This window comes from Macaca mulatta, chromosome 4, assembly GCF_049350105.2.
Source record: "Macaca mulatta isolate MMU2019108-1 chromosome 4, T2T-MMU8v2.0, whole genome shotgun sequence".
Taxonomy (NCBI): Eukaryota; Metazoa; Chordata; class Mammalia; order Primates; family Cercopithecidae; genus Macaca; species Macaca mulatta.
The window spans coordinates 152,476,444-152,503,527 of record NC_133409.1 but is presented as its reverse complement, the minus strand read 5'-3'; the positions used below and the strand labels follow the sequence as shown (position 1 = coordinate 152,503,527).

General features: G+C 47.7%; 2 protein-coding genes and 1 long non-coding RNA gene across 4 annotated transcripts; 1 reads left to right on the top strand and 2 right to left on the bottom strand.

Moving 5' to 3' along the window:
- Window positions 1–1,249: 1,249 nt before the first annotated feature.
- Window positions 1,250–11,684, bottom strand: GNL1 (G protein nucleolar 1 (putative)). Its single transcript, NM_001047139.1, has 12 exons — window positions 11,612–11,684; window positions 11,031–11,196; window positions 10,535–10,671; window positions 10,243–10,394; window positions 10,054–10,125; window positions 8,834–9,041; window positions 8,568–8,663; window positions 7,945–8,139; window positions 2,534–2,712; window positions 2,294–2,456; window positions 1,878–2,018; window positions 1,250–1,491 (listed from the first exon to the last, which is right to left on the bottom strand). The coding sequence occupies exons 1-12, from the start codon at window positions 11,682–11,684 to the stop codon at window positions 1,250–1,252; spliced, it is 1,824 nt and encodes a 607-aa protein (NP_001040604.1).
- A 151-nt stretch (window positions 11,685–11,835) lies between these two features.
- LOC144340506 (uncharacterized) lies at window positions 11,836–27,054 on the bottom strand. Its single transcript, XR_013416688.1, has 2 exons — window positions 26,793–27,054; window positions 11,836–12,127 (listed from the first exon to the last, which is right to left on the bottom strand). It is a non-coding gene; the product is annotated as an uncharacterized LOC144340506 (long non-coding RNA).
- PRR3 (proline rich 3) lies at window positions 12,779–19,270 on the top strand. Of its 2 annotated transcripts, NM_001257586.1 has the most exon segments (4): window positions 12,779–12,950; window positions 13,676–13,738; window positions 17,389–17,679; window positions 17,942–19,218. In NM_001257586.1, coding segments are annotated over 4 exon segments (567 nt in total). In that variant the 5' UTR covers window positions 12,779–12,844; the 3' UTR covers window positions 18,049–19,218.
- Window positions 27,055–27,084: the final 30 nt, after the last annotated feature.

Below are 27,084 nucleotides of genomic sequence, written 5' to 3'. Positions count from 1 at the left end.
ATCTGCTTTAGAGCAAAAAGGAGTCTAGTACTTTTCACTCCTCCATCTTGTGGTCAACCTGTCAAACTACACTTTTTGCTATCATCCAATATAGACAACACTGACAGTCAGTAAAACAAAGCTCATTCTTCCATTTCGAAAAGAATTAAAGAATTAAATCTAGGAGTCTAGTTGCTGGCTTAACAAAGGGATATACAGCAAGGCCTAAGGTGCCCTGACTCACGAGAGAGTTGATCTCTGCTGCAATGCTGAGGTGAAACCCTAAAATGATTCTGGCCACCTGCTAGGTTCTAGCTCTGACCCTGCACTGGGTCATCTTTGTTCCACCTCCAAACCAGAGTAAATGGAATTCAGGAGGCTGGTTCTGTGCCCACCCCTATGTACCTCATATACTCGCAGCTGCCAGGCTTTTAAATAATGAAACTTAACACTGTACTTAAAGGGCTGTTCTGCTCAAATCATAAATGTGCACGCTCGTTGTTCACAATTAAAACTCTACTCGTACACATTAAATCGACATTTTCACAAGCGTTTTGCCTTAACTAAAAATTTATATCAACATGAAGACCTAGAATTATACTGCATGAGCCAAGATTTGCAGAACATCATTCACCCTTCTTAATCCAAAAACTTGGGTGCCTGAAGGTGGGGTTTTGATCATGGCCAGGCTTCAGTGGTACATCCTTATATGCTTGGTGCTCAGCACAGGTCAAGACACACAACAGACCCTCAATAAATATTTGCTGAATTTGAACAATTTCTGTAAAAATCTCATTTAGAGACATCAGCTTGGGACACTTCCTCTCTTACTGTTACTTCTCCCAGAAGCTCCTGGAATGACTAGGTCTGGCAGCAGGGGGCGCACAGGGCTGCTGCTCAAATCGGAGAATGGCACAAACTCCAAAAGGGAGCTGGATTTAGACCTCCCCTCCCCATGTAGATAATGGGATTCCTAAAGTGCAGAGTGGGAGAGTGGGTAGAGGAAGCAGGTTTCAGAGACTGAGAACCTACTAAACAAACTCCTAAGAGAACTTTCCCTTGCAAAGAGAATACATGAAAAAAGAAGGGAGAAGAGGAGAGAAGCCTCCCACAGCTGTTAGCCTGGAACAGCCGCTCACCTCAGTTCATCTGGGGAAGGGGCTACAAAGCAAACAATCTTTATTCACAATTGGGGTGGCAGAGGGGAGATACCCCCAGGTCAGTCCAAAAGCAAAGACATTGGGTGGGAAGATGGCACTGGGCGAGGAACTCAGCACTCATCCTCACCCAGCAGGGCATAAGGGTTTCGGCCAGCCAAACTGGACCCTGGAGCTGAGGTTGGGGTGTCCTCATCCCCTTCTCCCTCCTCATCCGCATCCCGGTCCTCCTCTCCCTCCTCCTCACAGGAGCTGCTCAGCTCTTCCTCTTCCTCCTCCTCCTCGTCACCTGCTGGCCCCACCCTGCCCTGCAAAACCACCAGCTCCGTGGTCTCTGGATGGGACTCCCAGGTGCCTGGGGAACCAAAACAAGAAAAAATGGAGGAGAGTTTTGAGCAAAGAACTAAAGCCAGAGAAAGATGGGGAAGAGGCAAAGACTAGGAATAACAATAATCTTTATAGCTGCTGGCATTCATTCATTCATCCATTCATTCAACTTCCTATGTGCAGATTGCTGAACAGAAGCTTTGTGCACATCAACTTCAATAGTTACAATCACCATGCTAAGGGTCAATTATTACCCTCAGTTTGCAGATCAGAAAAACGTCTCAGATGTTAAGTTACAGAGCTAGCCAACAGGTACAGAATCCAGGTTTGACCCTCTTGCTCTCTGGCCACAAAGCCCACACCCTTTTACCTATACCATGGCAGGGGGCTAGGGAAGAATATCTGGGCTCTGACCTTTCTGTTCACTGTAGCCTGGGGGATGAAAACACAGGCTGAGGCGGCCGTCCACTGCCAGCCGCAAGAGACTGTTGGCTGCTCTGTACACATCATTCCGAGCCGCCTTGGCTGTCTTGTAACCACGTTTCTCTGCCCAGGCTGGAGGGAGAAAAGAATAATGGAAAGAGAAGGCATTAACCAGATACCAGTTATATTCCCACTCCCATAACACAGTCCTTCTAGTTTTCCCCAAAACATTCCAGGCCAGAGATCTTACTGGCTATGCAACAAAAATCTAGGGGTGAGTGGACAGCAGCTTCATCAATGGCAGAATCTCTGAGGAGAGGAAAGGAGACAGGGAAGGGTAAAAGGCGAGGCAGGTAAGGAAGAGGAGCTGAAACCAGGTGGGGTGAAGCCAGGCACATGGAACTCACCTTCACAGATGTCCCAGGCACACCAGGGGTGTTCCGCTGAGGGGTCCTCAGCCTCTGGGTGGCGCAAGTGGAGCAGGGCCTGCACGGGAATTCGGGAGGCCAGGTAGCCCACAGCAGTATAGGGCTCCTGGATCTGGGCGATGGGGTAGATCCCTGCCAGAACCTGAGGGAAATGAGCACTCAGTACCTTCCTCAATGTCCCACTTTCTCTCTTTCCCTTACCCACCCTCCCTCTCATACCTGCAACTGCCTAGGCAGAAGAGATGGGAAGATGAGGCCCGGGCAGTCACAGAGCTTCACGGAGGGAGTAAGAAAGTAGGTCTGAAAGTATCGGGTATGGCCTGGGGTTCTGGAGACACTCACAACTTTCCGCCCCACCAGCCCATTGATCAGCGAGGACTTTCCCACATTAGGGAAACCTGAGGAAGGCAAGGAAATTTAATGTTTAACAGGTTTTTACTCTGTGGTGGGACTTGGTGCTATACCTATAGGTAAAAGGGGAACTAAGGCTCAGAAATTAAGGAAATGGTATTGCAGAATACAAATCATGCTCTGGGCTCGCAGGGTTAAATCCTGGCCCTTCCACTTACCAGCTTTGTGATGTCAGGGCAACTAACTTTCTGAGTCTCTGCTTCTTCATTTTACAGCGCAGACACCTCCCTACCTTAGGGTGGTCAGGATTAAATGAGATAACCAATACAACTTGTGTGGGTCAGTGCCTGCAGTACAGTAAGTACCCAGTACAAGTGATCCACATCTCATAATTACCATGACTTGGCCTGGCACAGTGGCTCACGCTTGTAATCCCAGCACTCTGGGAAGCCAAGGTGGGTGGATCACCTGAGGTCAGGAGTTCAAGACCAGCCTGGCCAACATGGTGAAATCCCATCTCTACTAAAAATACAAAAATTAGCTGAGTGTGCTGGTGGGCACCTGTAATCACAGCTACTTGGGAGGCTGAGGCAGGAGAACCACTTGAACCCAGGAGGCGGAGGTTGCAGTGAGCCGAGATTGCACCATTGCACTCTAGCCTGGGCAACAAGAGGGAAACTCTTATCTTGAAAAAAATAATAATAATTACGATGACTTGTCCAGGGAGGAAACTGGAAGCCTTGGGACTCACTGCCACTCTGCTCAAAACCACTACCAGTTTTTGTATTTCTGGCTGACTTCAGTGCCTTTATCTCCCTTCCACAGAGCATCTCATTTACCCCACCTCAGCTGCCCATTCCCGTGGTAATACCTGCATCTTGTCACTTCACAGCTCCAAAGCCTCAATTCCAAGCAACCCTCTCTGCCCTGACAACTCATCTTTCCAGCTCACTTACTCTGGTTCCTCCATTCCAGTAAGTCTTTGACCCCTGACCTTAACACAGTAACACTATGCAATATCCAACTCGTGTCCTCAATTTTCTTCTTACTTGACTCAGATTTCATGATCCAGCTCCTCAGCCAGGCCTGTTCAGAAACCTGGAACTCCCTGGTCCCACCTCTCCCCTCTATCTTACTCACCTGGCAAAAATCCCAACCCTATAAAATCCAGTTCTGCCCATTCAGCACTGCTCCTGGGGAGCTGACTGTGGCTAAGAAAAGATGTACCACTGTGCTCAATCTTTACAACACGTGGAAGTATCTAGGAGGGAGAGAGGGAAGGAGGGAGAGAAAAGTTCTCCTTTGACGACCACCACCAGACCCATTTCTCTGTTCGCTTTGCAGGAAAACTCCTTAAAAGACTTAGCTACTTTTCACCACTTCTTCCTGCTATCTTCTTTGTAACTGTAAACTATAATATACACAAAAATGCACAGAAGGCTGGGCGCAGTGGCTCAAGCCTGTAATCCCAGCACTTTGGGAGGCTGAGACGGGGGGATCACGAGGTCAGGAGATCGAGACCATCCTGGCTAACATGGTGAAACCCCTTCTCTACTCAAAAATACAAAAAAAAACTAGCCGAGCGAGGTGGCGGGCGCCTGTAGTCCCAGCTACTCGGGAGGCTGAGGCAGGAGAATGGTGTAAACCCGGGAGGCAGAGCTTGCAGTGAGCTGAGATCCGGCCACTGCACTCCAGCCTGGGTGACAGAGCAAGACTCCATCTCAAAAAAAAAAAAAAAAAAAAAAAGCACAGAACATACATGTGCAGCCTGATGAACCCGACACCACTCAGTGTGTGACAACAAGTTCCATCTTTCCTTTTTTTGTTTTTGCTTTTGTTTTTGAGACAGAGTCTCACTCCCTTGCCCAGGCTGGAGTGCAACGGTGCAATGTTGGCTTATGGTAACCTCATCCTCCCAGGTTCAAGCGATTCTCATGCCTCAACCTCCTAAGTAGCTGAGACCACAGGCGTACGGCTCCACGCCCGGCTAAATTTTTGTATTTTTAGTAGAGGTAGGGTTTTGCCATGTTGGCCAGGCTGGTCTCAAACTCCTGACCTCAAGCAATCCGCCTGCCTCAGCCTCCCAAAGTGCTGGGATTACAGGCATGAGCCACCGCACCCGGCCTCCATTCATCCTTCTTGATCATAAGCCTCTCCCTCTACACGTGTGAACTTTATCCTTTTAAGAGAATCCACTCCTTACATTTCTCTTTAGTTTATGACCTGTGTGTCTCTCAACAATGCAGCTTAATTTTGCAGCTTTCAAACTTGATACAACTGAAATTGTGCGGTATGGATGCTACTGTGTCAGGCTCCTTTCACATAACTTTATGTGAAGTTGTTGTACCTTCTCTCATGGTCCTACTCCAATTTGGCTTCTCCACCCCACTGAAACTATGGATTTTCACATTGCCAAGCCCGCTGAGCAGGTCTCTGTTCTCTCACTTGGCCTGTCAGCAACAGTTGACACAGCTAATCCCTCCTTTCCTCTTCAAACACCTTCTTCATTTGACTTCTGGGACACTCCCTTGGTTTTCCTCCTTCTCACTCTCCTTTGCCCAGCTAAATGCTGGCTTGTCCTAAGGCTCAATCCTTGACCTCCTCTTCTCCACCTATTTCCTTTCTCTCCTACATCTCATCCAATTCCGTGGCTTTTTTTTTTTTTTTTGAGACAAAGTCTCACTCTGTTGCCCAAGCTGGAGTGCAGTGGCATGATCTTGGCTCACTGTAACCTCCGCCTCCAGGATTCAAGCGATTATCCTGTCTCACCCTCCTGAGTAGCTGGGACTACAGGCATGCACCACCACGCACGGTTAATTTTTTGTATTTTTTGGTAGAGACAGGGTTTCACCATGTTGGCCAGGCTGGTCTCAAATGCTTGGCCTCAGGTGATTCACCTGCCTCCGCCTCCTAAAGGGCTGGGATTATAGGCGTGAGCCACTGTGCCCAGCCTAATTCCATGGCTTTAAATACCATATATATCCATCAATGGCTCCCCAAATTTAAATCTTTCCCAAACTCAAATTTCTATCCTCTTCTCTCCCCTAAGCTGCTGACTACTTGCCCACTGCCTATTCAACATCTCCACTAGGGACATTTAAAAAGAATCTGAAATTTAATTTCTGATTCCCCTCTCCTCCCCAAAGCCTTCAAATCTGCTTCTCCCCTAGTCTTCCCATCTCAGTATTTCCAGTTGCTCAAGACAAAAACCTGGAAGTCCTTCTTTATCCTCACTTTCCTTCATGTGCCAACTGCAAACCATTAGCAATCTCATTTTCTCTACCTTCAAAATATATCATGCTTCTGGCCCTGTCTCACCACCTCCAGCTCCAGCATCCTACTCTAAGCAACTCTTATTTCTCTCCTAGATTACTGAAATAGCCTCAACTGCTCTCTCTGCTCCCCTTCTTGCCCACCTCCCATCATTTATTCTCTACTCAGGAAGTATACTTTTAAGAAACAAAATCAAATCTATCATTCTGCTGTTCAGAAGCTACCCTTGGCTTCTCATGAGACTTGGAATAAAATCCAAAATGGCTGTCACAGCCTCAGGGCTCTACATGATGTGGGCCCTGGCGATCTTGCTGACCTCATTCCCAATACTCTATCCTGGCTCCCATACTTCAATCTTCCAGGCACTCTTGCTGGTCCTAGAATCTCCAAGCCCATTCCTTCCTCAAGAACCTTTCCCCACAGTTCTGAATGGCTCACTTCATCTCATCAACCAGTTCTCTCCTCAGGGAGGTTTTCCCTGAGCACCTCTCCTTTCAGTCACTCTCTAGCCCCTTTCGTTGCTTTATTGCCTTCACTGCCCCTACATGATTTCGGATCACAAAACCTATTTACTCACAAGAAAATAAGCTCCATGAATATAGAGACCTTTCTGCCATTTTCACAGCAGTATGTCTCATCCCTAGAATATCTGGCACCTGGTAAGCGTTCAGTACATATTTGTTGAATGGGTAAATGAATGAGAGCTGGAAGGAAATCCAAACTCAGAGGTGCCTGTGCCACAGCAAACTCCCTCTCACACCACCTGGAATAGAGACCAGCTAAAGCAGAGCCTGCTAAGAGAGGGAACAGAGGCTCCTTGTGAGGGGAAGCCTAGGATCAGAAGTCAGGGAAGGGACAGCCAGATGAAATGACTAGAAAGAGGAGCAATGAGGCAGGTTCTTCCAAAGACAAAAAGGACACTAAGAGATAAGTCAGGGCACTTCCAAGGAGTCCAACTACCTACTCCACATTCCCTAATTTCTTCTGGGTTGGGCCTAATTTGGTTCCAATATCACCTCAGATACCACAACTTGTCCAAGGTCTCTTCTTACCTCTCCTACCCTAAATGAAGACAGGCCCTGGGTCCTAATGATACATTCCTTTTTCCTCCACTGTGAGCTGAGACAAAGCCCTTAAGAGGAGATTCTCCTTGGCAACAAACTTAAAGGGTTAAAACCTAGAAGAAAACTAATACTTGCTGAGCTCCTACTACGATTTGATGATCACTGTACTACAGACTAATTACTACAATTCAAATAGTTTATATAAACCACTTAAAACAGTGCCTGTTACATAGTAAGCACCATATAAACACTAAGTTTTAATAATAATAATTATTACTGTTATCACTATTTGTCAGATATTCTTAGGCTCTCTCAACACTATTCTCATCATTCCTCACATCCATTCTTTTTAAAGACAGGGTCTCACTCTGTCAGCCAGGCTGGAGTGCAGTGGCACAATCACAGCTCACTGCAGCCTTGAACTCCTGGGCTAAGTGATCCTCCTGCCTCAGCCCCTGAAGTAACATGGACTACAGGCACACACCACCACACTTGGCTATTTTTTTTTTTTTATCTTTTGTAAAGATGGAGTTTCACTATATTGCCCAGACTGGTCTTGAGCTCCTGGTCTCAAGCAATCCTCCCACCTCAGCCTCCCAAAGCACTGGGACTATAGGCATGAGCTCTCACAAATGGCCCACATCCATTCTTTTAATCAGGTATCAATGGCCTTTTTTAAAAAAAGTCAAAGTAACTAAGACTCAGAGTAGCAAAATCACTTGCTCAAGACCTCACAGCTGAGAAGAGGCTGAATTTAACCCAGGCTGTCAATGATCCCTCCACTGCAGCAGATGCTTCTTCTGCCTTGCCCACCACCACTGGCAGAGATCACCCCTCAGACACCCTGGGGCCTAATGAAACGTGATCACCCTCTCTCTTTTCCAAATATGAAAACCCTGTACCTCCTTGGAGGCCACCACGCACAAGCTGCCACTTCCTTACCCACACAGCCGATGGTCACCACCCCATCCTTGTAGCGCTCTCGGGTTGGGCCGGTTGGCTCCATTGCTGAATCAGTCTGCTGCTCCACCAAGACTGCTGGGCCATCGTCCTCTTCCTCCTCCTCCCCGGAGCCATTACCCCAGGTGGCCCCCGCTACATCCCGAGCAATCTTCTCCCGCCAGCTGCTCAAGTCCACTGCTCAAAGAAGGAGAAGATTAAAGAGGTCCTCCCCAGGGCTGCTGTGTATGATGGCACATACTGTGCCTTGCAGCCTGCACAGATTATGTAACTGGCACCCTCTGGAGGTGTACAGTGCCAACCTGAACAAGAGCAGGTCAGAGAATCTCCCAAAAGTCACTTGATCCCACCCTCCCTGGAATCATGCACATCTCTCCGAGCTTCTGAAAAGTACTAGGAAGGCTAAAGGCAGCAAGCCACTGAGGCTCCCGACTACTTGCTACCTCTCGTCCCACCAGGTCAGTCTGCTCCTTACTCTATCCCTTCCCCGGCTTCTTGCATATCTCCACCATACAGCGGGTGGCTTCAGGAAAGGTGAGCAAAATGATTCTGCGTCTTGGGTCTTCCCCATGTCCTCCTACAGCCCTCCTCTAAGGGCCACATACCTTTCCCCACAGTGATGGCTTCACAGGCTCTCAGCAACTGCTCTGGCCCCAGGGCCCGAGTCCATCCTCTCCCCCGCCTCCGACTCTTCTTCAAGACTGAGATCAGAAGGCACGAAAGGATTGGCACACGGGCTTAGGCCTCTCATCTCTCCCACCACCCTTAGGCCCAAGACCAGGTGCCCCCTTGTCAACAAGCCTCTCTGTTCTCCCCTTTGTCCCCTGCCAACTCACCTCTCCCAAGCTGCCCTCTCTCATTGCCCACTCACCACTACTAGGGTCCTGTGGGGTGCGGGGGTCCCGAGGGAAAGAGGTGAAAAGGACGACATGGAGCTGGGGATAGTGTTGATGGAAATAATGCTTCCAGGCAACCACAAGAGCTGGTGGGGCCAGATCCACCTTGTTCAAAACCAGCACCAGGGCCAGCCCAAGTTCTCCAGTCACATACTCATAAAGTGCTGGCGGGAAATTCACAACCTAGGACAGGGTTGATAAGAAGATGGAGCAGTGAAAGGTCAACCCAGAGTTCTCTGCCTCCAGCTCCCCACTTAGCAGGCATAGCTCAGAGACAAGGCCCTGGTGGTAGCAGATTCTGGGCTAAAAACTATAAACCAGCCAAACTGAAAAAGGAAGACAAAACAGGGGTTAGTAATATTTCTGAGTCTCAGGGGGCTTCCTATAGGTCATGATTAGAGATGGAAATGAACCCAAAACAAGACAAGGAAACAGCGTCACTTAGCACACTGAGGTAAAGGCTGGGATCGGAAATAGGGATGGGTGTTAGGGTAACAATTAGTCTGCTTTTGTGTGCGCACAACTATATAAGTGTGTATACATGCAAGTACATGCACTCGTGTGCATGTTCGTGTGTTAACAATGTGACTGTGAACATGTGTGCAAACATGCCTGTGTATATTGATGTGCACATGATGTATGTGTCAGTACATGTGTGTGTGTACACATTGTTAAGGACCTCCAACCTAAACGGTCCTCACAGACCTCCCTTTCTCCCACTGGAGGACAAGAGTGAAGTTGCAGAGCTAGGATTCATACAGGGCAGTCCAGCAGCAGTCTACAGCCTTAACTACTACTCTACGATTCCAGGTGGGTTCTGTAGCAACTGATGCGGCAGTACTAGAGAAATGAGATAAGGAAGAAAGGGCATCTTTGGGCTGGGCAGGAGGAAGCCCCCAATTGCATTCATAGAATCCCTGGAGCTCCACACTTGGATTTTCTGTTGGTCTAACTGTGATGAGTTAAAAGGATAGGACATGAATGTTTTGAAAAGGAGAGTGAGCCGGCCAAGGGAGAAGTGACAGGCTATAAGAGAGAATAAAAAACTGAGTTCCTAACTGCAGACATCAGCACTAGGCAGAGGTCAGAAAGACAGGAAAATAGATACCTGTCTCCCAACTCTTGCCTCTGACCTTTGCCCCTGAAAAACCTTTCTCCCTCCTCCTCCTTGGCCACCCTTATTCCTAGTACTCACTGGATGTCGGATATCAGTGATAAGCAGGACAATGTCAGACATCTCTAACACACGCCACAGCTGCCTCCATGTCTAAAAAGACAAGATCAGGAAGAGAACCTGAACACAGAGTCCCTCTCAAGCCTGATCCCAAGCCAATTTGACCATTGGTCACTATGCCCCACTCCTGTCCCTAGAGTACACTGTCACCTCCAGATTGTGCTCAAAGTAGCTGAGTTTCTCAGAGGAGTAAGCCCCATGAATCTTCCCAAGATACTCTTGGAAGCTCCGTTCCTCTTGGCTCATTAGTTGCTCCTTGGACATCTCATAGCTCCAAGGAGGACGTCGAGGAAAGTCCAGAACTGGGAAATCAGGAAAAAGTCCAAGTGTGAGGGAATTTTCAGGATTCAAGAGTACATCCCAGACCCCTCCATCCTCACACTAGGCTCTTACCTTTCCAAACTCCTTTCCCCAGCCCAATACTTGTCTTGCCCTCACTCACCTGAGCCAGGCTGATAGACCTCCCGGATGTCCAGCTCCAACACCTCAGCACTGACCGGCTGTAGAACTTGCTCCCGGGCTGCTCTCTTTCTCCTCTCTACCTCCTCTCTGCTGTCTCTCTCAAAATGCAGTCGGTATCTAAGGGAACAGGGACCAAGACATCCAGCGCAATCCTGTGGCCACAAACTCCTATTTTCTCCCCTCTTGGACAATCAACTTCGCAAAGCATTCTCTCGTCGTTCAAGTCTCCTCTCTCAAGTCAGCCTTCCCCCAAGTCCTTCTTTCAGGCAATACTCAGCCTCCTCCTCCTAAAAGCCCAACTCTCTCCAGCCCCTCTGGAAAGCAAGATTGTGGCCCGCACTGGGGAGCCGAGGGGCTAGCGGAGAACTGTGGCATCGCAGGCCCACCGTCTTCACCAGCAGCAGCCCACTTTCCCCCAAAGCTCTGACTTCCGGGTAGGCGGGAAAGCCGGGACGAGCGCCCCCTCCCACCCTCACCGATTTGGGTCGTAGCCTCGTGGACCCAGCCCCTGAGAAGGCTGCTGGTTAAGCCTGCGGATATGATGGGTCACAGACTCCCCGTCCGAGGTGTCTGTCTGTTCCTCTCGCCGCTCCCGGCTCCCGCTGCGGCTGTTGGAACTGGAGCGCAGCCCATCTTGAAGCCCTGCGGGGAGGGGCCGGTGACGCCAGTGCTGGCCAGCTCTCAGGGGCCATAAGACCCTCTCCCCCACCGGTCTGACTCTTCTTCATCCCACTCAACTTCTTCCGACGCTCTGTCCTCCCAACCACCCTATTCGGGACCCTCCCGGATGTGCGTGGGGGGGAATCACTCCTCCAGGGAGCAGTAGGGACGGCGCCCCGTGCGAGCTGGAGGGATTCCCCTCCCCCAACTCTCCATCCTTCCCCACCCCTTCCAGATGTGGGGGGGTGGGGTGGGAGATCCCCTCCGCGATAGGCCGCGAGGGTTGGCGCGGTCCCACGACACCCTCCCACGACCCCCAGAGGTGCAGCGGGCACACCCCTCCTTCCAGCTGTGCGGAAGCCCGAGCCCCGCCTCCTCCTCCAGCTCCCGCACTGACCTCTCTTCCGCTCCCGTTTGTCCTGCAACTGCTTCTTCTTCTGCTTCACGCTAAAGGGCTTCTTCCTCGGCATGGCCCGGACCAGTCACCTGGCCCGCCCTCCGCCGAGCTCCTGCCGCCTCAACTGACTGCCCCCCGGGGCAGTCCCCGCCGCAGGGGCCCGGGACCCTAGAGGAGGCGGAGCTAGCAGGTGACGTCAGCGGGCGGGCCCGACCGAATTGCCGCCGCGGCGGCGATGGAAGGCGGACAGGGGAGATACACAGTCACTTCCCTCCAGGAGCGAGGCGAAAGGATGATGCGGGGTGGGCTACTGGCACGTGAGAGCCAGTAGCACCGAGAGAGCACCCCGGCGGCGAGGAAGGAGGCGCGCGTGGGAGGACCAGGCTAACTTCGTCACGGACGCTACCAACTCGCGTTCGGAGGAGGGGGGAGCGCGTGTCATCACTACCTTGCGCTCCCGGGAGAAGCTACCACTCACCTGGAGGGGGCGGCGGAGCGGAGGGCGGGGCCTATTACCTAGGGGAGAGGAGGAGTGGACACGCTGAGGCTACACTCCCAACCCCCAGGCTTGACCTTAGTGGAAAGCCGAGACGGTGCGTCCCGGGAATGAAGCCAGGTTGCTGGGCTACACCGGGGGCACGGTCAGAGGTCTTTAGGGGAGGGCGGCGGTCTGAAGAGTCCTGGCTGCCGACCTGCTGGGACCCAAATTCCTTGTGGGAACGATGATAAGGAGCAGGTTTACAGATCAGAAGTGCAAAAGCGGGCGAGAAGCGAAACCCAGGCGGGACAAGGGCTTTTGGAGGGAGGTCAAAGGGCACAAAGTTGTGCCTGCAGCTGTTACCATAGTAACCGAGGACCGGATGTGGCGATCTTACGGTGCGACAGTCCTCTTCTCAGGCCTTCTGGCCCGAGAGCCTGTTGACTCTGTGACACACTCTGAGGAGCTGGTTGTGGTGTTTTCCAGCGAGGGAAGAAGAGCGGAATTTTTTCAAAGCATTTATAGAAACGCAGCAAAAGGAAGGTGTGAGGTTGCCGCCATGCCTGGCAGAGACGGAGAGAGGCAGTTTACTCCAGAATGCGGCCGCCACAGATGTTCTCCGCAACCTTCCGGAAGTGGAATGGTGGGAGCTTGGGCATTGCTGCCCACCGACCCCCCGGAAGCGGAAACAGAATCCCCGCGTGCCCCTTCCTCACTACCCTCCAAATCCCGCTGCAGCCATTGCCGCAGCCACGATGCCGAAACGAAAGAAGCAGAATCAGCACCAGCCACCGACACAGCAGCAACCCCCACTGCCCGAGCGGGAAGAGACTGGAGATGAGGAGGATGGGAGTCCCATCGGTGAGGGGTCAGGGAGGGATGTGCACATGCCTGTCAAGCCCGTCCGGGCGAAGGGCTAGGGGCTAATAAGGTGCGAAGGAAGGGGCTCTAACGGAAGGAGGAAGGGCGCACGCGCTGGGTAGGGATGGCAGCAGGGCTGTCCCAAATGGAGCCTTGAACCAGGAGTTCTCTTACTGGAACCGTCAACCTCAATACGGCCCCAAACCTTTCTGGAACGCGGGGGTGGAGAGAGTAAAGAGCTCTTTTGCGCAGCCGCAGAACAGTAGGGGAAAGGGGCAGTAGAGATGTTGCAGATTGCGATGACTGGGTTGACAGTTTGTATCCGGATTTTGATTGAAAAGGTACAGGTGCCGCTTTCTCTAAACTAGTCCTCTGGCCGAGTGAAAGGAGAAGAGAACTGACTGGCCAGCAGTTAAGGTGAGGGATTGGTTTATGTCTGGAGACACTTAGGTTGTTTTGGATAGCGACGGTACGGTGAGGAAAAGAAAAAGTTGTATCTTTTCCTGCATTATCGCCTTTGATTGAATATCTACTTTTTGCAAACCCTGAAACAGCTTTGCAGAAAAAAGAGCAGATAGATGGGGTGAGAACTCCTAAGACTGCTGAAAATATACCTGACTTTACTGGTTGAATTAAGAAATGAGTAATACAAGAAAAACGCCTAAGAACAGAATCATCAGTCCTTTAATCCATTCTGATGACCATATTTTCATGTCTGCTCTTAGGACCACCCAGCCTTCTGGGCCCTCCCCCCATGGCCAATGGAAAACCTGGCGACCCTAAGTCAGGTGAGGAGGAAGGGGCCCTGATCCTTGTATTAGGTCGCGGATAAGACGGCAAGGGAGGGGATAAAACCCAGGAAGGACTTAAAAATCAAAAGGTCAGGGATTCCATCCCTAAATGAATGGAGAGAAGTTGTATATTTGCTGACTGAAAAACTCAATGTTGTAAAAATGTCACTTCTTCCCAAATTGATGTATAGACTTCATGCATTCCAAGTCAGAACACCCATAATGTTTTTGTGGAAATACACAGTATTATAGGGAAATGCAAAATATCAAGGTGAGAGACTGTCAAAACAATCTTGAAGTGGGAGGGCGTACTATGAATATCAAGATTTGTAAGCTGGGCATGGTGGCATATGCCTGTGGTCCCAGCTACTCAGGAGGCTGAGGTAGGAGGATCCTTTGAGCCCAGGAGTTTTTGAGGCCACTTGGGCAACATAGTGAGATCCTGTCTATAAAAACAAGAAGGAAAAAAGACTTACTATAAAGCTACAGTAGTTACAACGATGCGGTTTGGACACAATGATACACATAAGTCAACAGGACTTATGTCCCGAAGAGTCCAATAACAGGCCCATACATGTGTGGACACTTCATTTATGATGAAGATGGAACTGGAAAGTTGGTCTTTTCAATAAATGATATTGGATCAATTGGATATTCATGTTAAAAAATGGAATTTCACCTTGTAGTCATAATCATATTGTATAATGGACTGTAGATCTAAGTATAAAAGGTAAGAGAATAATTATTCTAGAAAGTAAATGTATTTTCTAAGAGTAGCTAAGAGTTCTTAAACAGATAAGAAATGTAGGTATACACACTAACCATAAAGGAAAGATTGATAAATTGAACTCCATTAGAAAATATAAATTTGCGGCCAGGTGCAGTGGCTCACACCTGTAATCCCAGCACTTTGGGAGGCTGAGGCGGGCGAATCACAAGGTCAGGAGTTCAAGACTGGACTGACCAACATAGTGAAACCCCTATCTCTACTAAAAAATACAAAAATTAGCCGGATGTGGTGGTGTGCGCCTGTAATCCCAGCTACTCAGGAGGCTGAGGCAGGAGAATCGCTTGAACCTGGAGGCGGACGTTGCAGTTAGCCGAGATCGCACCACTGCACTCTAGCCTGGGTGACAGAGTGAGACTGTCTCAAAAAAAAAAAAAAAAGAAAGAAAAGAAAATATAAACTTGCCAAATAACGCCATTAAGAAATTAACAGGAAGCTATACAATAGAAGATATTTGCAACAAATATAACCAATAAAGATCCTTTATCTATAATATATAAAGGATTCTTCCAGACAAGCCATTTGAAAAATCGACCAAAAAAAAAAAAAAAAGGACACCTTATTAAAATGGAGCTCTAAATGAACTAAAAGTCTAAATCAACAAGTACTCAATATCATTAATCGTCAAGTAAATGCAAGATAAAAATATACCACTTTGAAATTAGAACTCTTGTGTACTGCTGCTGGGATTATAAAATGGTGAAACTACTATATAAAACAATATGAAGAGATTCCTCTTAAGCAATTAAAAATATGTATGTATGACAAAAAAAATTAAAAATAGAACTACCCCAGAACTCCTGCTTCCAGGTATATAGCAAAAAAAAAAAAAAAAATGGAAAGCAGGGTCTTGACATATTTGCAGACTCATGTTCATAGCAGCAGTATTCACAATAACAAAGAGGTGGAAGCAACCCACATGTCCACTGATGGAAGAATAAACAAAATGTGGCGTGTACATACAATGGATTATTATTCAGCCTTAAAAGGAAGAAAATGCTGTCACATACTACAACATGGATGAACTTTGAGGACTTTATGTTCAGTAAAGACATAGTGTATGATTCTGCTTATCTGAGGTGTCTAAAGTCAAATTCAGGGGCCAGGCGTGGTGCTTCACACCTGTAATCCCAGCACACTGGAGGCCAAGGCAGGTGGATCACTTGAGGTCAGGAGTTCGAGAACAGCCTGGCCAAAATGGCGAAACCCCATCTCTACTAAAAATAGAAAAACTAGCTGGGCATGGTGGTGCATACCTGTAATCCCAACTACTCAGGTAGCTCAGGCATGAGAATTGCTTGAACCTGGGAGGCAGAGGTTGCAGTGAGTCGAGATTGCACCACTGCACTCCAGCCTGAATGAGAGTGATATTGTCAAAACAAAAAATAAAAATAAAGTCAAATTCAAAGAAACAGTAGAATGGTTGTTACTAGATGCTGGGGGAAGGAAGACAGAAAAGGGGAGTTTTGTTTAATGGGTACAGAGTTTCAGTTTTGCAAGATAAGAAACTTTTGGAGATCGGGCATGGTGGCTTATGCCTGTAATCCCAGCACTTTGGGAGGCCAAGGCAGGTGGATCATGAGATCAGGAATTCGAGACCAGCCTGGCCAACATGATGAAACCCTATCTCTACTAAAAATACAAAAATTAGCCAGGTGTGGTGGTGGGCACCTGTAATCCCAGCTACTCAGGAGGCTGAGGCAGGAGAATCGCTTGAACCCAGAAGCCGGAGGTGGCAGTGAGCCGAGATCGCGCCACTGCACTCCAGCCCAGGCGACAGAGCGAAACTCCATCTCAAAAAACAAACGAACAAAAACTTGGAGATCTGTTTCACAACAATATGAATATACATAACACTACTGAACTGTACACTTAAAAATAGTTAAAATGGTAAATTTTATGTGTTTTTTACCACAATAAAAAGCAAACAAAACGAGGCATGATGACTCATGCCTGTAATCCCAGCACTTTAGGAGACCAAGGTGGGAGGATCACTTGAGCCCAAGAGTTCAAGACCAGCCTGGGCATGTGGCAAGACCCAATCTCTCATTAAATAAATAATAACCAAACAAAATAACCACCACTTTTCACACTCACCAGAACGGCAAAATTTAAAAATCTAACAATTCTAAGTGTTGTCAAGGCTATAGGACAACTACTGGTGGGAGTGCAAATTGCTATAACCACTTTGAAAAAAAATTTGGCATTATATGTGAAACTTGAGCATAACATATACTTTATAACCCAGCAATACCTCTACTATGTATATACTCAACAGAAATGCATACGTATGTGTAACAACATGTATAAAAATGTTTATAGTGGCATTTCTCGTTATAGCCCCAAACTGGATACCACCCACATGTCCATCATCAGTAGAATGGATAAATAAGTTGTTGTGTATGCATGCAATGGGACTACACTGCAACGAAAATGAATGAACTACTGCTACAGGCAACCTGGATGAATCTCACAAACATGATGTTGAGCGAAAGGAGCCAGACATAAAAGAATGCAGACTGTATGATTCCATTTTTGTGAAGTTCAAAAACAGGCAAAAACTAACCTATGGTGTCAGGATAGTGGTTACCTTTGGGGAGGAGGGTGGGTAATGGGAAAAGGGGCACAAGGGGAGGATCTTTTGAGGTGCTAATAAGGCTTTATCTCTTCACCTGGTGGTGGAAACTCAAGTGTGTCTACTTTGTGATAATTGGGTTGTGCACTTAAAACTGGTGTGTCTTTAAAACTGCTGTTCTTCAATAAAAAAAATTTTTTAAATCAGGGCTTATCAGGATTCAGCTGCCCATTGGTCACCTTTCTGTGTCTTTCTTTCTCTCTCTGTCTCTCTCTCTCTCTCCAGCTCTTCACAGAGGTCCTCCAGGATCAAGGGGACCACTGATTCCACCACTGCTGAGTCTCCCACCTCCTCCTTGGGGTAGAGGCCCAATTCGGAGAGGCCTTGGCCCCAGGTCTAGCCCATATGGTCGTGGTTGGTGGGGAGTCAATGTTGAACCTCCTTTTCCGGGGCCAGGTCATGGGGGTCCCACCAGGGGAAGCTTTCACAAAGAACAGAGAAACCCTCGAAGGCTCAAAAGCTGGTCTCTTATCAAGAATACCTGCCCGCCCAAGGATGACCCCCAGGTTATAGAAGGTGAGGTCCATTTTGTTACGCCCATAACTCCCAGAGTGACCTAATTTTCAGAAGATCATTCATGATCTTCTTTGGGCTTTCCTTTTTGCTTTTGAAGCAGAAGTAGACCTGAATGTTATTTCTCCCAGGAGAAAAACTACCATTCCAAAATACCTGGAAATGGTAGGGGGTAGAAAATCAGTTCTCCTTCTGTCTCTGCTTTTCATCATATTTGTTTTCTTTGTTGCTCAAATTTTTAACTTTAATTTTCACTTGTTCACAGACAAATCCGACCGCCCTGTCTGCCGACATTTTGCCAAAAAGGGTCACTGTCGATATGAGGACCTCTGTGCCTTCTACCATCCAGGCGTCAATGGACCTCCTCTGTGAGACTGTGCCTTCCCATCCAGGCTGGAAGGAGCTCTCTGTGACCTAGCGGCCATGTATTTCTCTGTAGCCCTGTAATGGCTACTGTGAGGCTCTTCTAACACCCTCTGTCAGTGACACACCCACCCCATCCACCACCTCCCCAGTTTGGGGTCCAGAGTTGTGTTGCGTCACTGGTGCGCGGTGTATGCGCTTTCTTCTGATCCAGCCTTTAGAGACTTGCCTTTGGGACCCATCTTTGCTCCCTTAAGTTGCCTCCTGGATCTTCTTTCCCATCATCAAATGACTGCTGAACAGGAAACCTCTTTGGTGCTGTTTCTTGTGCATCTGTCCACCTGTTCCCCAGTACTGCCCTCAATTCCTGAGAGCCCTGGAGCGGTTTCCTACCATTCCCTTCTTTTAGCTGCTTGTTTTAAGTCCTTTTTATGTGACATTCCCTACCCCCAATGTTGTCAGCTGCTTATGAAACTCAGCCAGGTTGTCTAACCTGGGGTCAAGTTTGGGTGACTGGTGCAGAGTTACTTCCTAAAAGGCCACTCTCCCTGCTTTTGGATTTCGTAGTTTCTCTGTCAGTAGCATGATCCCCACCGCCGTGGTCTATGATCACCGTGCTTTGTGAAACTGTGCATCCCCTTGTAGCCTCTCTCAGTGTCTGTGGCATTTTTGTGACTTCCCAGCACTAGAATAAGTTTTCCTGCCGAAACGAGTGAGGCGCTTGACGCCCTCTGGACTTTCCCACTTCCCAACATGGAAGAATTGTGAACTTTCCATCAGACTGCCTCCCTGGCCCTCCCCATTCTTCTCCTGTTGGTTACTCTGGGTCTGACACAGGCCCATGAGATGTCTTATAAAGCCTCCAATGGCTTTATCCTACCTAGATCCCTTCCAGCCCATTTTACTTAGACTATGTCATTGTGAGACCACCAGTCCTTTCATTTGAATTCTGTGAATCTCCACCTTGCCTATCTTTGGGTGGAACCTGGACAGTACTGTCGCCTTCTTCCAACCCTCTTCCCCTACATCCCTGGCACTGGTTGTTTTCTGTGAAAACAGCAGTGAACAGGTTCAGTTTTGAACTGGCCCTGAGGAAACAGGTCAGGAGTTGTATTGGCAAGAGGGAGGGATGAGAGTTGTTGGAGAACTGAGAATGAGGTGTTTTTTGTTTTTTTTTTTAACATTTTTTTATATTAGTAATAAATGCAGTGGAAACCAGCATTTTCTTTAATCCCTGTGTTCTAGTCATCTCTGGAGGTACAGATGAAGCTGTTCTCACCTGGTGGAGTCAGCTCATTCTTTAGTTCATACACACTAGTGATGGGGAATGACAAAGCTTAAGGTTCTTCCAGGCTGAAAAAACCAATGGAGGTTCCATTGGCCTGTAGGCATCAACCAGACCAAGCTGCCTTATGTTCAAGGGCAAAGTTTTGTAAGAAAAAGGAAAGGCCAGGTGTCTGTGGAGTTATTTTTAAATATTTTACTTGGCAGAGTTTGTGTTTATGGAGTGGTAATGATGAAGGAGTCTTTCAGCAGCAATTTGCAGAGTGCCTGTGGGCCAGGCAATATACTAAGCACTAGAGATAACTGACAGCCAAAGCCAATGGATTTAAAATGTACAAGGAAGACAGGTTTCCCATAACCACAAATAGCATGTAAAGTTAAACCTGCCAGAAGTGCTGGGAAGAAGACAGGGTGAAACGGAGTTGTGTAATAAAGGGAGTCGGGGAAGGAGATGCAACTGAGACAAGCTCCGAAGGATAAACAGGAGGTGGGGTGGGAAAGGGGAGTCAAGGCAAAGGTCTTAGCTAAAAGACCTAGGGGAAAAGGAGCTAAGAAACCTAGGGACAGTGGGAGATGATGCAGAAGAAAGAGGAGTTAGACCACTCAGGGCCTTGGAGAACATGAGGATTTGGCTCTTTTCTTAGAACAGAAGCCTTTGAAGAATTTTAGACGGGAGTATCATGGCTTAGGCTGGCTTTTCAAAAAAATCAGCTTGTATGAAGAGGGCCCACCTTGGACCTGAAGTTAGTTAGAAAGCTACTGGCTACTTCAGTAGTACAAGTGAGCCATGATGATGACATAGACTTGGGTAGGAGAGTTGGAGAAAAGTAGACATTTGAAAATTACAGGTCAAAACAAAAGTATCAGATTTCTCCAGGTAGTTCTGGCTTATGTAACTGCCATTTAAAAAGAAGTCTTAAGATAGAAGTTTATTTCTCTCACAGGTCAAGAGGTAGACAATCAACAATCCAAGATATGTGACAATGCCACCATTACAAGGTCCCTGAGTATTCAGAACCTCAACCCCCAACTGTTAGATTCACAACCACAAACTTCTATTCACAGTCCAAAGTGAAGCTTTGGCTTCCTCATCCATGTTCAAAGCCTCAGGATGGAGGAAGAGCCAAGAACACCAGTTGTCTGGGAAGAAACTTCCTTTTTTTTTTTTTTTTTTTTTTTTGAGACAGAGTCTCCTGTCGCCCAGCCTGGAGTGCAGTGGCACAATCTCAGCTCACTGCAAGCTCCGCCTCCCAGGTTCACGCTATTCTGCCTCAGCCTCCCGAGTAGCTGGGACTACAGGTGCCCGCCACCATGCTCGGCTAATTTTTTGTGTTTTTAGTAGATACGGGGTTTCACCATGTTAGCCAGGATGGTCTCTATCTCCTGACCTTGTGATCTGCCCACCTCGGCCTCCCAAAGTGCTAGGATTACAGGTATAAGCCACTGCGTCCAGCCAGAAGAAGCTTCTTAAAAGTTAACTTACAGCTCCTCAACTTATGGGCAAGCATTTAAGCTGAGTTTATTAATTCTACAGAGGTTATCTCCCTAAAAGAGGGTTAGGAATGACAGGGTTAGGGTTTGTGTTTGGTGATTTCAAAAGAAGCAGAAAAGGCCGGGTGTGGTGGCTCAAGCCTGTAATCCCAGCACTTTGGGAGGCTGAGATGGGCGGATCACAAGGTCAGGAGATCGAGACCATCCTGGCTAACCTGGTGAAACCCCATCTCTACTCAAAAATACAAAAAAACTAGCCGGGCGAGGTGGCGGGCGCCTGTAGTCCCAGCTACTCGGGAGGCTGAGGCAGGAGAATGGCGTAAACCCGGGAGGTGGAGCTTGCAGTGAGCTGAGATCCGGCCACTGCACGCCAGCCTGGGTGACAGAGCAAGACTCTGTCTCAAAAAAAAAAAAGCAGAAAATTGTTCTATGACTACTTCTTAATCTTATCTAGAAGGAGGGAGAAATGAAATATGACTAAAGCTGTAAGGTAAAAAAGCCAATACATTTTAGCTGACAGGGAACTGTTTGGTGTTTTTGTGCTTAGACAAGATTTTGAAGTTTGTCTAACTTCATCACAAACACAGAATGACCTTGTTTGACACTGATTTTCTGTGAGATAGTTTATGTTCAACAAGAGTACCAGGGCCTAACTATGGGCAACAGGCCAGCTCCCAGCAACACCAAAGCCTGCTAGTTATTGTCAGGCCAATTCCCAATTCTCAGGGACTGTTTTTCTTAAAAGTAAACAAACATATAATTACAGGTTGAGATGAATCATATGAAGGAAATAAATGGGGTACTGAATAGAAACAGTAGTTGGGGAGCTACTCAAGACATGGTGGCTGGGCGCAGTGGCTTATGCCTGTAATCCCAGCACTCTGGGAGGCTGAGGCGGGTAGATCACCTGAGGTCAGGAGTTTGAGACCAGCCTGGCCAACAAGGTGAAATCCTGTCTCTACTAAAATACAACAATTAGCTAGGCATGGTGATGGTCTATAATCCCAGCTACTTGGGAGGCTGAGGCAGGAGAATGACTTGAACCCAGGAAGCAGAGGTTGCAGTTAGCCGAGATCGCACCATTGCACTCCACCCTGGGTGACAGAGGGAGACTCCATCTCCAAAAAAAAAAAGAAGACATGGTGGCTAGGATAGACCTCTCTGAGGAATCTGTAGATGAAGGGCCCAGAACTTAGCCTTGAGGAACTCTGACATTGAATGGCTAAGTGAAGAAGGACAAGGATAAGCCAGACAAGGAGACTAAGGAGAGATGACAGAGAGGCAGGGAGAGATCTTAGAGTATGGCATCACCTGGCTGCTTGCTCAGTGCCAGGTACCCTGCTAAGCTCTTTATAGACATTGTCTTACTTAAGCTTCATATACTTACTTTTTTTTTTTTGGCGGGGGCGGGTCGTTCAAGCGATTCTCCTGCCTCAGCCTCCCAAATAGCTGGAATTACAGTGCCCACCACCACACCCAGCTAATTTTTTGTATTTTAGTAGAGATGGGGTTTCACCATATTGGCCAGGCTGGTCTCGAACTCCTGACCTTAGATGATCTACCTGCTTCGGCCTCCCAAAGTGCTGGGATTATAGGCATGAGCCACTGTACCTGGCCAAGCTTTGCATACTTTCAATGAACACTTTAGTGCCTAGTGTAGAGCAAGCACTGTTTTAGGAGCTGGAGATACATCAATAAAAAGGACAAAATCCTTGCCCATATGGAGCTTACATATTGCTTTGAGGGTGACAGACAATATACATAGGTAGTATAATTTTAAGTAATAGTAAGTGCTCCAAATGAAAATAAAATGAAAAAAGAGGTTAGAGAGTGACAGGGGGAAGAGAACAGGTAGATACAAAGAGAGAGCTGCTTTGAGGAGGTAACACAGAGAGAGAAAATTAAACGAGGGAACAAACCATATGAACACACGGAGAAAGTGCATTCCAGACACAGGGAACAGCAAAGGCAAAGGCCTTGATGCAGGAATGACTTTGGGGTGTTTGAAGTAAAAACAGAAGGCCAGGCCAGACGTGGTGGCTCATGCCTGCAATCCCAGCACTTTGGGAGGCTGAGGCAGGAGCACTACTTGAGCCCAGAAGTTCGAGACCAGTCTGGGCAACATGGTGAGACCCTGTCTCTGCAAAAATGTTTAAAAAGTACCCAGGCCTGGTGTCATGTGCCTGTAGTCCTAGCTAGTTGGAGGCTGAGGTGGGAAGATCCTTTGAGGCTGCAGTGAGCTATGATTATACCACTACACTCCAGCTTGAATGACAGACCAAGATCCCGGCTCAAAAAAAAAAAAAAGCCCACTGTGGCTAGACTGTGGGAGATGGGATCAAGATGTTTAACAGAGGGCATATTGTACAGAGCCCCATAAGCTATGGTAAAGCATTTGGATTTTATTCTGGATTTTATGCTTTTTTTTTTAATACTTTTATACTTTGAACAAATGGATTTTTTTTTTTTTTTGAGACGGAATCTCACTGTGTCACCCAGGCTGGAGTGCAGTGGTGTGATCTTGGCTCACTGCAACCTCCACCTCCCAGGTTCCAGTGATTCTCCTGCCTCAGCCTCCCAAGTAGCTGGGACTGCAGGCACCCACCACCACGCCTGGCTAATTTTTGTATTTTTAGTAGAGACAGGGTTTCACCATGTTGACCAGCCTGGTCTCGAACTCCTGACCTTTTGATCTGCCCGCCTCAGCCTCCCAAAGTGCTGGGATTACAGGCGTGAGTCACTGTGATCGGCCCATGGATTTACATATAAAAACTACCTCCGACTGTAGATGTGAAGGATAGACTAGAGAATGAGAATGACAGCAGGCAGACCAGTTAGGAGGCCAGTGCAGTGGTCCAGGGAGAAGAGACGACGGCTTGGTCAGGGTAGAGGTGGAGAGAAGTGGTCAAATTTGGGTTATGTTTTAGTCTCAGTTGATGGCAATTACAACTTTCTAGTTAACTCAAGCCAGAAACATTGGAGTCATCCTTAATTCTATTTGTCAAACATGACCTCCAATCCATTAACAAAACTTGTTGGCTCTTTTCCAAAATATATTAGAAACCAGCCCTTTCACACCTCCACTGCTGTCACTCTAGTCTGAGTCACCATCACCTCCTAATAGATCTCCCTGCTTCTGTCATTTCTGCCCATTCTCTGCTGCTCGCCCCCTCCCGCCCCCCGCCCAGGTTATTCTCAGCACAGTCTCCAGAGTCATCCTTTTTATTTATTTATTTTTTAACAACTTAAAAAAATTTATAGGCTGGGCACAGTGGCTCACGCCTCTAATCCCAACACTTTGGGAGGCCAAGGCAGGTGGATCACGAGGTCAGGAGTCCGAGACCAGCCTGACAAACATGGTGAAACCCCGTCTCTACTAAAAATACAAAAATTAGCCAGGCGTGGTGGTGCACACTTGTAATTCCAGCTACTCAGGAGACTGAGGCAGGAGAATTGCTTGAACCCAGGAGGCAGAGTTTGCAGTGGGTCGAAATCACGCCACTGCACTCCAGCCTGGGCGACAGAGCAAGACTCCGTCTCAAAAAGTAAAATAAATATTAAAAAATTGTATTATATACAGACCAGGGGTCTCACTATGTTGCCTAGGTTGGTCACAAACCCCTGGGCTCAGGCAATTCTCCCGCCTCAGCCTCCCAAAGTACTGGCATTACAGGTGTGAGCCACTGCACCTGGCCAGGTCATCCTTTTATTTATTTTATATATATATATATTTTTTTTTTTTTTGAGACGGAGTCTCCCTCTGTCGCCCAGGCTGGAGTGTAGTGGCGCGATCTCGGCTCACTGCAAGCTCTGCCTCCCGGGTTCACACCAATCTCCTGCCTCAGCCTCCCCAGTAGCTGGGACTACAGGCACCCGCCACCACGCCCGGCTAAATTTTTTGTATTTTTAGTAGAGACGGGGTTTCACCATGTTAGCCAGGATGATCTCGATCTCCTGAACTCGTGATCCGCCTGCCTCAGCCTCCCAAAGTGCTGGGAGTACAGGCATGAGCCACTGCACCTGGCCCAGGTCATCCTTTTAAAATGTAGGTTGGATCACATCACTGTGCTTAGAAGTCTGCAGTGACTTCCATTTAAATCAACAGAAGAAGCCAAAATCTTTAAGATAAGCTAAAAGACCTTTCCCAATCCAGACCCTGCTTTACTTCTCTTTTCACCTTTCCCACAACTCTGGCTCACTCATGCCACCCCAGCCCCACTTGCCTCCTTCCTGTTTGTTTCCCATGTATGTCAGAACACTCCTGCCATAGGGCTTTATTCCAGCTGTTTCTTATGCTAGATAAAGGCCCATCTCCTGGAAATCCATGTGGCCAAAACTAATCTTCTTCAATGATTTGCTTGAATTTCACTTTACTGAGGCCTCATTTAGTACTAAAATCTGTCCTTTTTATACTTTTAAACTTGATCTATATTTTCTTTTATCTATAGTATCATCTCCCTTGCTAGAAATGTAATCAGAGATCTTTATTTTATTCAGTAGTATCCCAAGAGCATAGAATAGTGCCTGGCACATACTATACACTCAATAAATATATTTGTTGAACAGATGAATGAAAAAATGAGGCAGACTTAGCTTGCTGATGGATTGATTGGGGAGGAGGAATGGAGAAAGAGGACGACCTTTCAGTTTTGGCCCAAATAACTGAATGACATGTGGTGCAATTTCTGGATGGGGAAGCCTGGAAGAGACAGGCTTTAGGGGTAAGAACAAGAGCTCCATTTTGTACGTATTAGAGAGAGTTATTAAAGATCTCAGAGAAGATGTCCCATAAGCAGTTGAATTCATGAGCCTGGAGCTCAGGGCAGAAGTTAGGGGCCAGCAAGAGAAGTTTGGGAATCTTCATTGGTTATAGACGGTATTTAAAGTCAGGAGGTAATAGGTGATAAGTCTAGATTAAGGAGAGGGTCAAAGATTGAGCCCTGAGGCACTTCAACATTTAAACTTCAGGAGAAGCCCATTAGATACAAAGGAAACCTGTAGAGAGTAGTGTCCCTGAAGAAAACAAAGGAAGGAGGGAGGGAGTGACCAAGTGTATCAGATGTTGTTGGGAGAGTGAGTAGGATGGCCCCAGATTTGTTGACTTTGGCAAGTGTGAATTCAGACAATGGTGGCAACAAAAGCATGATTGTAGTGATTTGAGAGCTGACAGAACTACAGGGGCACCTTACTCAAGCTCCCGTATTAAGTGGTAGAGTTAGAAGTGAACCAAAGTCTTAGGCCGGGCGCGGTGGCTCAAGCCTGTAATCCCAGCACTTTGGGAGGCCGAGACGGGCGGATCACGAGGTCAGGAGATCGAGACCATCTTGGCTAACACGGTGAAACCCCGTCTCTACTAAAAAATACAAAAAAAACTAGCCGGGTGAGGTGGCGGGTGCCTGTAGTCCCAGCTACTCGGGAGGCTGAGGCAGGAGAATGGCTAAACCCGGGAGGTGGAGCTTGCAGTGAGCTGAGATCCGGCCACTGCACTCCAGCCTGGGCGACAGAGCGAGACTCCGTCTCAAAAAAAAAAAAAAAAAAAAAGAAAAGAAAAAAAGAAGTGAACCAAAGTCTTGATTGTGGTGATAGTTTACTGGGTTTATGCATGTCAAAACTTATTTAAATGTATACTTTGAAGTTTATTTTGGGTACCATTTTATTTTGTGTACAGTTTATTGTATGTCAATTATATCTCAGTAAAGCTGTTACCAGAAAAAAAAGAAAAAAAAAAATGAACCGAAGCTCCACTGCACCATGACTTCTGCATGTTGGGCTCCAGTTCCCTGTTTACAATTGTACACTTCGGGATTTTGTGACACATTTCAACACTGGACCGATCAGACCTCTCCCTTAGTCATTGGACTGCGCTGTCTTTTCTGCCCGTGACCCAGTCTCGCGCCCCATGACCCTCTCCTAAAACACGCGCAGTCTCCTCTCTCTTTCCCTTCCTCTCTTGTCTCTTCCTTGCCTACCAGCCTCACCTGATGGGCTCGTGTTCTCTCCGTCCCCGATCCACTCGGGCTCCGGCGGCTGCTGCTTGGGCGCCTTTGGCATCGCGGTGGCAGTTAGAGCTAGAAACGAGAGTTACAGATAGAAACTAGAATATGCTTAAAAAAAAAAAAGTATGCCTCAACTCCTTCATACTAGTAGGAAATTATTATGGTCATTCCTGGAGTCTCGCGGCGTCGGGAGGTCACGGCGTCAGGCTTCCCAGACCGTCGTAAACGCCATGTGGACGCGACTAGAGTAGGCGGACGCCGGCCCCGCCCCGTC

Excerpts from the sequence above, each read along its gene's own strand:
- PRR3 (XM_015135841.3), top strand. The coding sequence starts at position 12,845 with ATGCCGAAACGAAAGAAGCAGAATCAGCACCAGCCACCGACACAGCAG. Across the intron at positions 12,951-17,388 it reads GGAGGATGGGAGTCCCATCG|CTCTTCACAGAGGTCCTCCA; the intron begins GTGAGGGGTCAG and ends CTCTCTCTCCAG. Across the intron at positions 17,680-17,941 it reads TGACCCCCAGGTTATAGAAG|ACAAATCCGACCGCCCTGTC; the intron begins GTGAGGTCCATT and ends ACTTGTTCACAG.
- GNL1 (NM_001047139.1), bottom strand. The coding sequence starts at position 11,684 with ATGCCGAGGAAGAAGCCCTTTAGCGTGAAGCAGAAGAAGAAGCAGTTG. Across the intron at positions 8,140-8,567 it reads AGCCATCACTGTGGGGAAAG|TGGACTTGAGCAGCTGGCGG; the intron begins GTATGTGGCCCT and ends TTCTTTGAGCAG. Across the intron at positions 2,713-7,944 it reads GGTGACCATCGGCTGTGTGG|GTTTCCCTAATGTGGGAAAG; the intron begins GTAAGGAAGTGG and ends TGCCTTCCTCAG.